The sequence below is a fragment of the Sciurus vulgaris genome (assembly GCF_902686455.1).
Source record: "Sciurus vulgaris genome assembly, chromosome: 3".
In the NCBI taxonomy this organism is placed as follows: domain Eukaryota; kingdom Metazoa; phylum Chordata; class Mammalia; order Rodentia; family Sciuridae; genus Sciurus; species Sciurus vulgaris.
The window spans coordinates 114,953,292-114,966,541 of NC_136463.1; the positions used below are offsets into that span (position 1 = coordinate 114,953,292).

General features: G+C 38.2%; 1 protein-coding gene across 8 annotated transcripts in view; it reads right to left on the reverse strand.

Annotated features, from left to right (window-relative positions):
- The window catches only part of RBMS1 (RNA binding motif single stranded interacting protein 1), a 204,802-nt gene that overhangs the window by 22,755 nt on the left and 168,797 nt on the right, over nucleotides 1-13,250 (reverse strand). For all 8 annotated transcript variants that reach the window (XM_079131820.1, XM_079131814.1, XM_079131816.1 and 5 more), the window contains exons 5-6: nucleotides 5,120-5,277; nucleotides 3,144-3,223 (exon numbers count right to left, since the gene is read on the reverse strand). In XM_079131820.1, coding sequence (XP_078987946.1) covers nucleotides 3,144-3,223; nucleotides 5,120-5,277 — 238 coding nt within the window. The remainder of the gene's footprint in view (nucleotides 1-3,143; nucleotides 3,224-5,119; nucleotides 5,278-13,250) is intronic.

Below are 13,250 nucleotides of genomic sequence, written 5' to 3' on the forward strand. Positions count from 1 at the left end.
GCCTGGCTGAACATCAGAAGGCATCTCAATATTCCCCCCATATGCTACCTTGTATGGAGGTAGTACTTGATGTCTTGATGTTACAAGGCTGTGGAATTTATTCAAAACCAACAAACATTGGTTGTTGCATAGCATAGTTTAAGCACTATGCTGGGCATGAACATAAAAAAGATGAGACAACAGTTTTTCACTTCTAAGGAGTTTCCAGCTGAGTGGGACTGGCACATGTAAACATGGTAAATGCAAACATACAGATGAGCATCCTCACAGTGCTCTGCAGACAGAATCTAACCCAACTAGGTTAGAGGAGACCCCTTTGGGGAGAAGGTAGGCTGTAAACAGTCTTGAAGGGTGAGGCAGACACCCTGGTCAAAGGAAACCAAAGGGATCCGAGGCACTGGAAACTATAGAAAGAATGCAAACAGAAATGATGCAGTGTGAGGCATCAGGACTAGCACCAACTAGTTCACGGTTGGAAGATAAAGAGGAAGACAGGGAATGGAGGAAGAAGGGCTCTGGTCACCTCTGGCCTGTAATGTCTTTCTAGGAATCCTGGATCTTTTCTTCTGGGAGGGGGAGAGGAGAGGATTTTTAGCAGAAAAGTGACACAGATGCATATATTTTATCGCTAAGTCTCTTCAGCTATAGTCAGGCAGATATTTGGGGGATGTAAGCTGAGACAGGACAGGCAATCAGGAGAATGCTGAAAGGGCCCAGGTGTGAGATGGTAAGGAATTAAACTGGGCAGTGATAGGCAGAATGGAGGGAGCAGATAGATTCTAGAAACAGTAAGAAAACTGTAAGGATTTGAATGATTATGTGTGTGTGAGAAATGACACGGGGGAATCCACTCCTGAATTTTCAGTTTGGGTGTCTGGGTGGATCCTGGTTTCACTAACTGAGATGAGGAACAGGATTTGATGGGAGAGGGGACTGGTCTAGTTTTGGAGAGGAGGAACATGAGGTGACTGAGGCCAGGTGGTCTGATTCTCAGGGGAAAAGCTATGACAAGAGATGAGCATCTCAGAGTCATCTTAAGATAAAACAGTGGCTGAAACCTTTAGAGTGGACATAATCTATCAGAATTGTCAGCCAAAAATGAAATTCAAGGGAACACTGACAATTAAGAGCAGATAAAAGAAACAGAGTCCACAAAGGAGAAAGAATACAAATGGGAAGAAAAGGAGATCAGTGTAACAAAACGCCAGGGAGGACACATTTCAGAGTTCATGCAACAGATAGATACAGCACAGAAGAAGCCAAGAAAGTCCCCAGGTTTGATAATCACAAAATAAGTGTTAGGGATTGAATTGTGTTGTCCTTCCTACCTCACCGAAAAAAAGAAAGACATTAGAGTCCTAACCCCACAGTTCTTCATACTCCTTGTCAAAGTTACAATGAGGTCATTAGTTAGGGTGGGCCTTAATCCAACCTGGTTGGTGTTCTGGGAAGAAGGGGAAGTTTGAATCCAGAGGCAGACACACTTGGAGGGAAGAAAATGCTATGAAGTCACCATTTCTCAGCCAAGGAGAGAGGCCTGGAACAATTCTTCCTCCACAGGCCTCAGGAGGAACCAACCCTGCCATGCCCTGACCTTGAACTTCTGGTCTTCAGAACTCTGAGACACTAAATTTCGGTTGTGTAAGACACTCAATTTGTGTGGTTTTGTTATGGTTGTCCTAGCAAACAAAAACAATAAGATGATCAAGAAGAATTTCAATTACAAGTTTAGGGGGAAGGCTGAAGAGAGCTGATGTGTGAATAGGATGCGAGGATGTGAAGACCACACTTCAAAAATGCTCATATGAGAAGGATTTGGGAGCCCCTGCTTAGTTTTAGTTTGAAGATCACAGACTCGAGTGATTTCAAACACAAATGGATATCTTTTTCCAGAAAATTTTTGGCACAAAGTAGTTCACACATATGTTCACTGAATTCTGTGATGTTAAAAATGTCTATTGTAGTTATGATCACAATTTTTTTGTTCCTGGTATTGGTTGTGAATTTTCTTCCACTTCCTCACCAATTAGTCTTGCCAGAGATCTGCTAATTTATAAATAAAATTTTTTGTTGGAAAAAAAGTAAATATAAGAAAAAGACAGAGATGGAAATTATAGAACCGAAAGGCAATGAGAGGGAGAGCTTGACCCTGACGGAACAGGATCTCACAGATAGCCCTGAACATTGGTCCTTGGGACCCTGGGGAAGGAGAGGATAAAGAGTGGGTGTAGGTGTGGATCCCTATATTGGAAGGATGTAGGAATCTGGTGATCTCAATGCTATTCACCTGCTTAGAGCTAGCTAGGGGACTGTGCAGGTTGGTGAAAAGGGAAAACTACTGCTGGGGGAGGGGGCGGAAGCTGAGCAGGGAGCTGCGGCACTGAGGGTCTGGTCCAACTGAAGACATGTAATTTGCCATGGTGTCAATCTTTAGTTGCCCAGGTGAAACAGGATCAGTAGAATGGATTATTGCAGCATCAATGCCAGTTCACGGTTCTGCCAAGCAGATGTGACCAAGGGTTGGTGTACAGGAAATCTGAGGAAGTCGCTAGAGGAATGGTTTTAGCATTCAGAAGTGGAAACCAGATTTTGTAGGGATGAGAAATGGGTCAAAGAAAGACATACCAACAGTGAAAACAGACGGGTGTCTTTGTATTCCAGATCAGGTGCCCTGGGAGTGAGAATGAGTGAGCCTGAATGGGATGTTGGCAAGAAAAGCTCTCGAGTGTAGTGTTCTTGATAAGGACAATACAGGGCTGAACAAGAGCGGGAGTGACTATCGTGGAATGGACAGGAAGGCTGTGGGTGTCAGAGCTCAGGCACTGCCGGGATAGGATATCCTCAAAGGACATGTCCTAAGAATGAGAAGTTCCCTCAAGATGAACAGCTGGCTGGTGCACCAGGATGGGATTCTATAATGCTTTACCTGTCAGACAGCTCAGCTCCTTACCTCCGGGTCCATTTCAATTAACAACTGGTGCCCAGCAACAGCTGAATTTTTGATTCTTGTTTGTTGATATAAACATAGAAATTTTAAAGAGCAAAATGAGAGTTTTTGTCCTTACTGTAAGAGGCACCATGCCCTAAAGTTATACACTTAGTACATGAAAGACTACTGATAAAATTTTAGACAAACAACATACCAGAAACTCCCGGGGGTGTCTTAATGAATTTTCCATTAAAATGACCAATTACAGCTTCGCATTTTTCTGTTGATTCCATCCTATTTATAAAAACGAAAAAAGTTTATGTTTAGCAGTCTCTTAGTTTTCATTTTGTTGTGCATGCACAAACATTCTTTTAGGCTTTTTGGATACAAATGAAACCAAGGAAAATATGAATATAATAAAAAAAGGGTTTATATTTTTATCTGTTGCTTTTGAATTTTTACAGTAAACTAACTGATACCAGAGTACATTCTGAATCATATAAGAAAGAAATTACATCAAATATTTAATACCAAATGTATAATTTTATTGATTGTTGAAAAATTGAAAAATATCAAGATATAAAAGCTTTCTTAGTCATGATATTGGGTAAAAAGCAACAATTTAAAATACTACTATATTTGCAACTTGTTAGAATATTGGTTATTTTAAACATGGTCTTCCCTTTTAAGAATTCACAAAATGACAGACCAAGAGTTGTGATAATAGCTAGTGTCAATCAGAGGATGTATCTTACATGTTTTTTACATTTGCTTCAGGTTTAAAATTAAATTAGTGAAGTCAATTATATACTTCTTTGTCATCTTGGCTTTGGAGGAGTTAATTAAAGGCTGGAGCCTAACTTTATAACTCATTTTATATCTACAGGTGGCTAAAAACATTTGCGAAACATTTCTGGGGATTTAAATTGCTTTGACTTACATTTCTTCAATAGAAGAAACAGAAATAATGTACTCAAAGTGCACCATATATTCCTGAACTACCCAGAGAATTATACCTCAGTGCTAATGGATAATAACAGTGTGGAGAACAATAGCATTTAATTGGGCTCAGTCTTTGGATAGGGAAATGGCACCCCTAATCTGCTTTCAGAATACCCACGGAGGTGAAGAGATGATGCTAAGCCACTGTGTCCCACTGGATTATCAATGAAGTGTGCACTGGAGATGCTGGCCCTGGTGACTTACTACGCATAAGATATTTTATTATAAAATTGTCTGGCCTAACAGAACAATGGACTAAAAGCCAGAACTAAGTAGTGGCTCTTGGCAGCTAGCTGATGATGGAAAAGTCCCTTCTGTGCCTCAGTTTTCTCATATGTAAAGTAATATGTAATAATAAATGCTTTATTCATATCATAGGTCTGTGGTAGGATGTGATTTAATTTGTCTATGAAAGTAAAATGTCAGCATTTTTTCTTCCAAAGTTAATAATTTAAAAAGCATAGATACTGTTACTGCATAGTACTAACAAGTTCCTAAATAATGTATCATGTAAAATCAGCTTTTGTCTATGGGCTTTAGGATTAGAATTTTGCTAGAAATCAAAGCTCTTTCTATTTAATATATTTTCTCTAGAAATCAAATTAAAAACTACACTAAAGAATCCTTTCTGGGACGGAAGGGATACAAATTAAGTGGAGGAATAAGATACTTTAGTTATATCTGCAGCACTTATTTCCTTAAAAAAAACTACAATGAGAATTGTAAAATGTTTATAGTTTAAATTTATGTGGTGGTTAGGTGTCATATCCTTGTCTTAGTTCCTTGAATGTTTGAAAAGTTAAATATCTAATTACCCCACTTTATTGATGATAAATCAAATTTCTATCTAATAGAAAAAGCATACTGGTTCATTCACAAAATTTAGAAGACGTGTTGCCATTTTAAAGAAATCTGATTAAGTTAATCAGAATATAAGACACGTACTTTCAGAACTACTGCTCATGTGATACTTCTTTGCTATGAGCCACCAAATATTTAGTGTGCTCAGATTCAGGAATCCTAATGAAATTTCAAAAGATTTGGAAAAATTTATATGTAAATTTATACTAGTAAAAAAAAATTATGCTAGTGCCCATAACCCTGGCTTAAATCTTGATCATTTTTCTATTTTGTAGGATAACTTGACAGAGCTACTGTTGGTTAACAAAGGGAGGGCAGCATGCTTACCTGGCGAAGCCAACACCACGACTTGTACCACTAGAATCACGTAGTATCCTTGTAGAAATAACCTGTCCAAAGGGTTTGAGCATATTTTCAAGTTCTTGCTCATCCATGGACAGGGGCAAATTAGAAATATACAGGTTGGTAGGATCCTGTTCCTGTTGCTAAAACAGAACAGAGAATTGTCTATCAATTTCCAGCAGAAGGTAAGATATTTATGTTAACATACCTAATTGTATGTAGGCATTCTCCTTGCTCAAATTCTTTTAAAGTATTATTGAGTGAAACCATGGGTTCTATGGAACACTTGAGTCACACTACGCACTTGAAAATAGTGGCCACAGTTTGGACAGTGGGTATGGGTCAGACTTGGTTCCCAGAGTCCTTCTTGGCAGATGTGGAAGTGGCACTGTGTTGGAGAGGGTGCTGCTTAGTTGGAGAGGGTGCCCTTCTGAAACCACAGCTCTCAGCTGATTTCAGTGTTTCCAAAAATAACCAACCTCTCTTCCATTGCTATTTTTAGGAGTTCATTTGAGGCACAAGCAAGAGGATATTACTGCCAATAATTCAATTTAGAGATACATGACAAAGGATCCTGGATCAAGTCCCAAGCATTCCAGTATAGGTTTTCCCTAAATCTGCCCTATGGCAAAGTGCATATGACTTTTAAGTAGTGATCAGCAATGGAAAAAAGGACAGTCCCTAACTTAATCCAAAAAAGAAACTCAAAGTCATATAAAATGATAAACTCTGGGCTGATTAAATTTTAGAATCCTGTACGAGCTGAACTCAAGAGAAGACGGGGAGAGAGGGTGTGCTAACTCTTCGGTATACAGAGAGTGATCCAAGGACCAGCAATGCTATTAAGAATTACCTGGGAGCCTATTGGAAATGCAAAGTCTCAGGCCCCACCTCAGACATAAAGAATCGTAAGCTGCATTTTAACAAGATGCTCAAGTGATCATAAGCATATGAAAATCTGAGAAGCAACACACTAAGATAATTTTCCATCCAGCTTTCCTTTCTTGGGGTAGAATCATCTAGAATCAGATATGACTGCCAGTAAATGCTATGTTATAAGGAGTACAGTATTCTAATCATCAGGAAAATGTTTACCTGACAACTAGAGTATTTTTTGACCAGGTCAAAATTCACTTCTGCAAATGTGAGATTAGTATAGCCTTAATTTAAATCAGTCTTTCCTTTGATCTTATTAACTAATAGTATCTTAACATATCGAAGCACAAGACAGCTTATAATTTGTCCTTAATAAGCACTATTAATGAAGTCATTAATTTGTAGGCTAGCCTTTGGCAATGAAACAGCACACCCATTGTAATTTTCTAGATTTCTGAGATGCACAAAAATATGTGACGCATTATGCATGTTTGAATTTGTATAAAGTCTTTCCAAAGTATACTAGCATTAATTAATCCTGAAATGAAAAACTTCCTTTTATATAAATCACAAGTAAAAGTGAATAGTGATCTTTTGTGCTATACTTACAGGGTAAGATTTAAAATAATCAGGGGTCAGGTTACAGCTTAGGGGTAGAGCTCTTGCCTAGCATGCCTGAGAGCATGGTTCAATCCTTAATACAGCAAAAATTAATCAGTTACTCAGTCATTTGATCTGGTACCTAGGGAATGGTAAATTCCCTGGTTTTCCCAAGAACTAAAGTTATTAAAGATTATAACTATGGGTAATAAGTACTTTTCTTACAACTGCCTCATCCTAATACCAAAGAACACAATATAAGCAGGCCAGGTGGGTCCAAGAAAAGTTAAAAATTAAATGCTTAACAGCAAACTGAACACTTACCATCTTTAACTGTTCACAGGCTAAATAAAATGGCAACTATCTTTTTGGTTTTAGCTGAAATTGGATGAATTCAGCATGGTACTACTGATTATCTTATGTTGAACAAAATATATTGTCCACCATAAAAAGTATACCTTGAAAGACTTAAAAACTGAAAACTGATTTATTTAATAGATGTAGGACAATAAAAATAAAACACAATTTAAAAAAAACAAAAAAAAAATCAATAAAGATGGTTTTAGGTATTAAAGTTTTCCAATCCTGACCTCTACCAACTTCACCCAGTAAACTACTCAGTGCTTTTATTAGCCATCTCCTTTTGGCCTTAACCTCTCAAGTTTCTGAGGCTTTCCTGGAGTGTCAGTGGGTATTAGATAGAAATCTGGCCCTGCATCAGCCAGTCCTTAAGGTGGGTCCTGAGGGAACCTGTGGCCTCAAAGAGCTAAAGGACACTTCTTGTGCCCCTCATGCTTCCCAAACTCTCACTGTAAAGTAACTATGACCTAGTTCTGCCTTTAGCAGCTTCCGGTTAAACATGGGATATGGAAACACACATAGTAAAGGCAAGATGTGTGCAAATGACTACGTGAGGACATGGGACTTAAGGAACAAGCAAAGGGCAAGAGGTTGATACCAACTGTGAAAGGCTATTGAGGAAAGTTTGGTTTTATTTTGTCAACCACTGCTGCTCAGACTTTGCCATGTAAGGACTGCTAAGGGCAAGGAGAATGACTATGGGCAAGGAGAAGAGTCTATGGGCAAAACAGCCAAAGCAGCCTTGCCAGGGCTGGAAAATTTCCTTGAAGTCCTGTGCTTTATCTTTAAAAAAAAAAAAAAAAAAAAGACAGTTTATTAACACTTTGAGTTTAAATAGAAAACATATTTCGGATGAAGTATCATGGGGTAACACTGATACTTTGGGAAGATACCCCATGTTTGCCTAATCTTTCACTTTTCTGGAAGGTGAGGGGGAGTAGCAGGAAGGACAAATATAGTTTAAAACTTACACCTTGAAAAATTGGGAGGCTTTGGAGTCATAGAGCAGGGGACCAATTAGAGGACCAAGCGTATCTTAGATTTCTGAATCATGTTTAGTCAGATTCAAAAGAAAGCTGGAAACTCCCTAATCAAAGGGCATTGAAACACTCTGTACAGAAATATGGCATAAAAATGTTACTTAACAAATGTGTGTCTACGTGTGTATTATAGACTTTCTTTTTAAATTATAATCATGAAGATCTCTCAATGACTAATGTCTAAGAGTTGCCATAGGAGAATTTGTTACAGATGAAGTAATTTTAAGAGGGAGGCTATAATGTAGATACTAAGTACTTCCCAAATCTGTGTTTTAGTTGCTTCTATGAAAACATTAATAAAAATATTTCACATTCTACAAGGTCTTGATTCAATTGGAAATTTTATTGATGTAGGAAAAAAACTGCTAAAAAACATAATCCAGAAAGAAATTGGACTTTTAGTCATTTCGTGAATATAGTGAGATAGAATGAACTAAATATATGTAAATATTTCCTATGGTTTTTTTGTGTGTGTGTGTTTTCAACAAAACAATAGCAACAATTCTTGTTTAGGTTTCTTCATTTGGGATGACTGTTAGTGCTAATATTATTTATCTTTCTTTTTCAATACCATATACAATGCTGGAATAATTTTAAAGGTAAAAAACAAACTAACAAACCACAAAAGAATGAGAAGAAACTCCAAGAGGCAGTAAAAGCCACAAAAATACCTAATCCCAAAGTGTCCATGTATTTTTTACTATACACTCATAAAAGTGGAACACATATTTTTAGTCACTGGCGATGTTTTTGCACACGGAGGATAATTTAAAAGTATCCTTAAAATCAGCAACAACCATAACTCTGTTGTATTATGCCTAAATAATAAGTTGCTATGTCTGAAAAATAAATGTATTCCGTCAATTATAGGTGTCCAAACAAAAGTGGGACCAATTGCCTCTTTATGTCCCTAGGCACGGAAGGGATTCAAGGGCCTCTCTAACAAGTGGAAAACTAGATCCCACATTGGCCATGAGAGGGATAAATGGCTACTAATGTTCACTTGAAGAGAAAAGCGGGGCTTGGAGGTCCCACATGGTGTAAAGCTCTCAGTCATCATCTGAAAGAAATTAACAAAAACCTCCCTGTGCGTGTGGAATGGTTCCTAAAATGCAAGAAAGGGACTTGGCAGGAAGAGCAGACATCTGTTTTCTCTTGTACTGAATACCAACCAGCAGATAGCCACTCACGGGCATGTGACTGCAAACTGCTTGGAGCATGGTGGACTCTGGGGGTTGTGAGGATTAAATTCCCGCTCACGGATTGCATATTTATTGAGAAAAATGTGCAAGCTTCCCACCAGCAAAGTAGCACCCAATGATCTGCTGACCTCCAGCAGGCCTCAGGAGGTACCAAAGGCCTAGAAAAGTCATACGGTTAACAGGTATCACTGATGTTTATTCACGTTTTACATCTTTCTTTCCGGAGTTTTTCTTTTCTCTTCATAGAATCTGGGTCTTTTATTTGAAAAAATGCATACATCTGAAACATCTGCCAAGTTTAACATAAACAGGCTCTCCAAAAGGCCTGAGGTCATTTCTATTTGAGAATTTTCATCAGGGTACTCATGACCATAATTTTTAAATGTCCCTTTCTCCTCTTTTTCTTCTTGTACTGGGGATTGATCACAGAGGTGCTTTACCACTAAGCTACTACCCAGTCCTTTTTTAAACTTTTATTTTGAGATAGGTTCTTGCTAAGTAGCTGAGACTGGCCTCAAACTTGCCATCCTCCTGTTATAGCCTCCTGAGTTGTTGGGATTACAGGTATAGACCACAGCACCCAGCTAAAATGTCTCCCCCTTAATTCTCAATAACTGCCCACTCTCAGAGCAAGTTTTTCTCTCACCTAGTTGATTTCTTTGGTTATTAACAAAACAAAAAATATTACCATGTGGCAAGGACTGAGCAAGTTACTAAAAATACAGGAATAATAAAACATCTGTGGTCTCTAATGTCTCAATTTGCAGTTTGAACTTCTGCGGGATCCTTTCTCAACTCAATGAACATATCGAATAACACTGCCCTTTCCTCAAGAGAATGATCCTTAATTTTTTCTGATTAATTTTAATATATGGATTTTCAACAAATTGACATATCCTGCCTGATTCATCCACTAAAGGAAAGTGGACAGTGATGGACCCTTGTCACTTAAGCAGAGGAGCCAGATTAACTTCCTTTAAAAATCCTCTCCCCAAAAGCTGCATGCCTAGTGCTCCTTTATCAAGACAGAACAAAGAGGCTGAGCCAAATGCAGACACTCAAAACCCTTGAATTTATGGTAGAGAACAAGAGATCTGCTAGCATTTAAAATACATTTTCTAACTATAAAGATATAATAAAAAAGAATTTAGATCAAAGAAACTCAAGTCATTCTACAGGGACCTGAAGAAATTCATACTACAGAAAATGCTGGCACATATCCAGCATCTTGAATCTGTATAATGGTCTTCCCCACAGATGATGGAGGAAGGGATCATTTTCTCCTAGCCAATTTATAGTATAAAGCCTACTAAGGAGGTCTTTGAACAGAACTCATTATCAACCCATGGGGAAGCTGGCATTCAAAGTACACCACTGATATGACATGGAGTGCCAATCTATACCAGTCCTGTGTTGACTAAAAGCATTGTAGAGACTTTTTCAAAACAGTATATATTTAATTTAATATAATATGCTGCTTAATATTACGGCATGGAAATGATCCAAGGGCAAGTGTTCAGGGGCACTCAAAATCGCCTTTGCATTTTGTTAACAGGCTGACAAACAGGCCTTTTTCTAACTCTGATTCAGCTAAGGTCACAAAACAATGGGTGTCCGGTGCTTCCACATTCCAGAGTGAGAAATCAGACCATCAAAGAGAGCCTGCAAGAGCTGACTGAGAACTGGTTTGGGATACTTATGTGAACACTGCCTCCTGTCTGTCTATAAGAGATTGGAGAAGATGAAACAAGCTTTATGTGGAGAGAAAGGTGCATGTGTTCTGAGTCTCAATATGTGGGCTGTTTCCCTCTCATTATCAGTCAAGCAGCAGGGGCTTCAACAGACCAATCAGCAGGCGTGATCTGTGCCTCATGGTCCATGCCACACTCAAAAACTGAGTAATCTGGAAGCAGAAGTCTGGTTGAAGGAGCCTACAAATATGGCTGGGAAGAAACTGTTCAACTACAGATGGCTGGCAAAGGTGGATCAGAAGTAGGCTGCACAGGCAGAGTTGGCTCCAGGTGGTGTTAGATTCCCCCAGGAGGGCTGGGGGGCGGGGGGAGGCAGGGAAGTTCCAGAAGAATGGGGCTGAGGATAGCCTTCCATTATCAGGAGCTGAGGTTTTTAGCCCAAGGACATGTGTTCTCTAGCTTCAAGGGATTATGGGGAAAGATCAGTTAGAGAAGGAAGGTGGGGTTGCGTAAATAGCTCAGAAAAATGCCAGAAGCATACCATGAGAGAAAGCATCAGTCTGCTGCCTGGCTAGAAAAATCAACACCAGATTACCTCACTGTGAGGTTGACAAACTTCCCCATTCTCTACAGCTGCTCCAACCCTGGAGGGTTAAGAGATACAGACAGGGAGCTGATAGAAGGGATGAGCTCTGGAAACAGAAAAGAAACCACCCATATTCCTATCCAACTGTAAGCCTGCTTTTGGAACAGACCTGATCAGGTGGAGAGACTTTGACATTACATGACACTTAGAATTCGTCAAATAAACAGGGATGGATATTGAAGCACTGAACACTTAAGATCAAGAACAATCTGTCCTTGAAAACCAGATGTTCAGCATCAAAAAGTTAACCAAAATGTTAATGTTAAAATATTTCATATTTTAAATAAGCAAGTTATAATGTATTACACATCCTGTAATTCCCTAAATTATAACTAAATACATTGATTACATATATTTGTGTGAGTATTTACACATGTAATAAATAATTATGTTGGGATGGAAACCTTTAAGGCTCTGCTTCCTGGAAACCAAATAATCCATATAGTCGTCAGCAAATAATTGTTACTTATATAGGCTGTGATGTCTTTCTGCACCATGTGACATGCAAGACACACATCCCTTTTGTGGACTCTCAGCAGTTTTCAAAACCTCTACACAAGATCCTAACATCTGACAAATTCTATTTGAAATGCATCTTAAGGCTTTCCCCACACAATGACTTATTTAAAATATCATATTGAGGTTGGGCAACATAAATACACACAGAAGTGACTGAAATGTTAAAAGATATGTGTGTTTCATAAAGTTTAGACATGAAAAATAAAGAGGCATTCTAACCCACCATCCTCCAAAATCAACCAGAAAGACCTGAAATGAAAGAAACGAGTAAAGGGACTTTTTGAAATAAAGAGAAGTCATGGGATCTGCCCTGGATTTTATCCACCAGGAAGCAGGAGCTTCTCAGAGTAGGTTAGCATGAACAGCGTGGAGGACAGAAGAGATTTTCTAAATCAACCCTAAGAGTCCTGCTTACAGAATATTTACTCACTGTTTACAGAGCCAGATTAAGCATTGTGCCAATCATGATGCAAAGCTGGTATCTTTATTCACAATATACTTAAAAATCTCACTGCTTTTCAACAATATTACAGGAAATTGCTCTATGTGGAGGACAAATAATCTGAAAGTCATGATGCTATTTACAGTTTTGTTTAACTTTTACTTTGGAGTTCAAGAAAATCCAAAGTAAGTACAACTCAACACAAAGCTTTAGAAATATTATATGGCAAGATTAAAAAGGTGATCCCTTCTATTAATTCCTAAAATCTTTATCTATGTTGATTCTTTAATTCAGAGGAAACCTCTATTCTGGTAGATGCATACATATTCTTCAGAAGCCTGTAGTTGCTAAGGTCTAAGCAGGTAATTTAGCTCATAGGTCTTAGCAGGTAATTTATTTCTTCTTTGGAGTTTTTCTTTTTTTTTTTTTTTTAAACCTTCCATAAACCTTTGCTTATGGGCATGTGAGTGCTCTTCAGGAAATGATCATGTGCTACTATTCAGAAGTAGCAGAGGACAATAGAAAATTACTTTTTTCAATATTTCATGAAGCCAGATAATATAACATTGTTGCCCCTTTGAAAAGATACTTAAAATATCTAAGTGCCAAGTTTCAGGTTTGAAAATAGATCCTATAGCAACTGAAAATCCAAAGACAGGGAAAAAAAAAATCTACATTAACTACAGGCATATCTTCATAACTGCACTGTAGATTCTAGCTATTAGCATGTAACCTAAAAG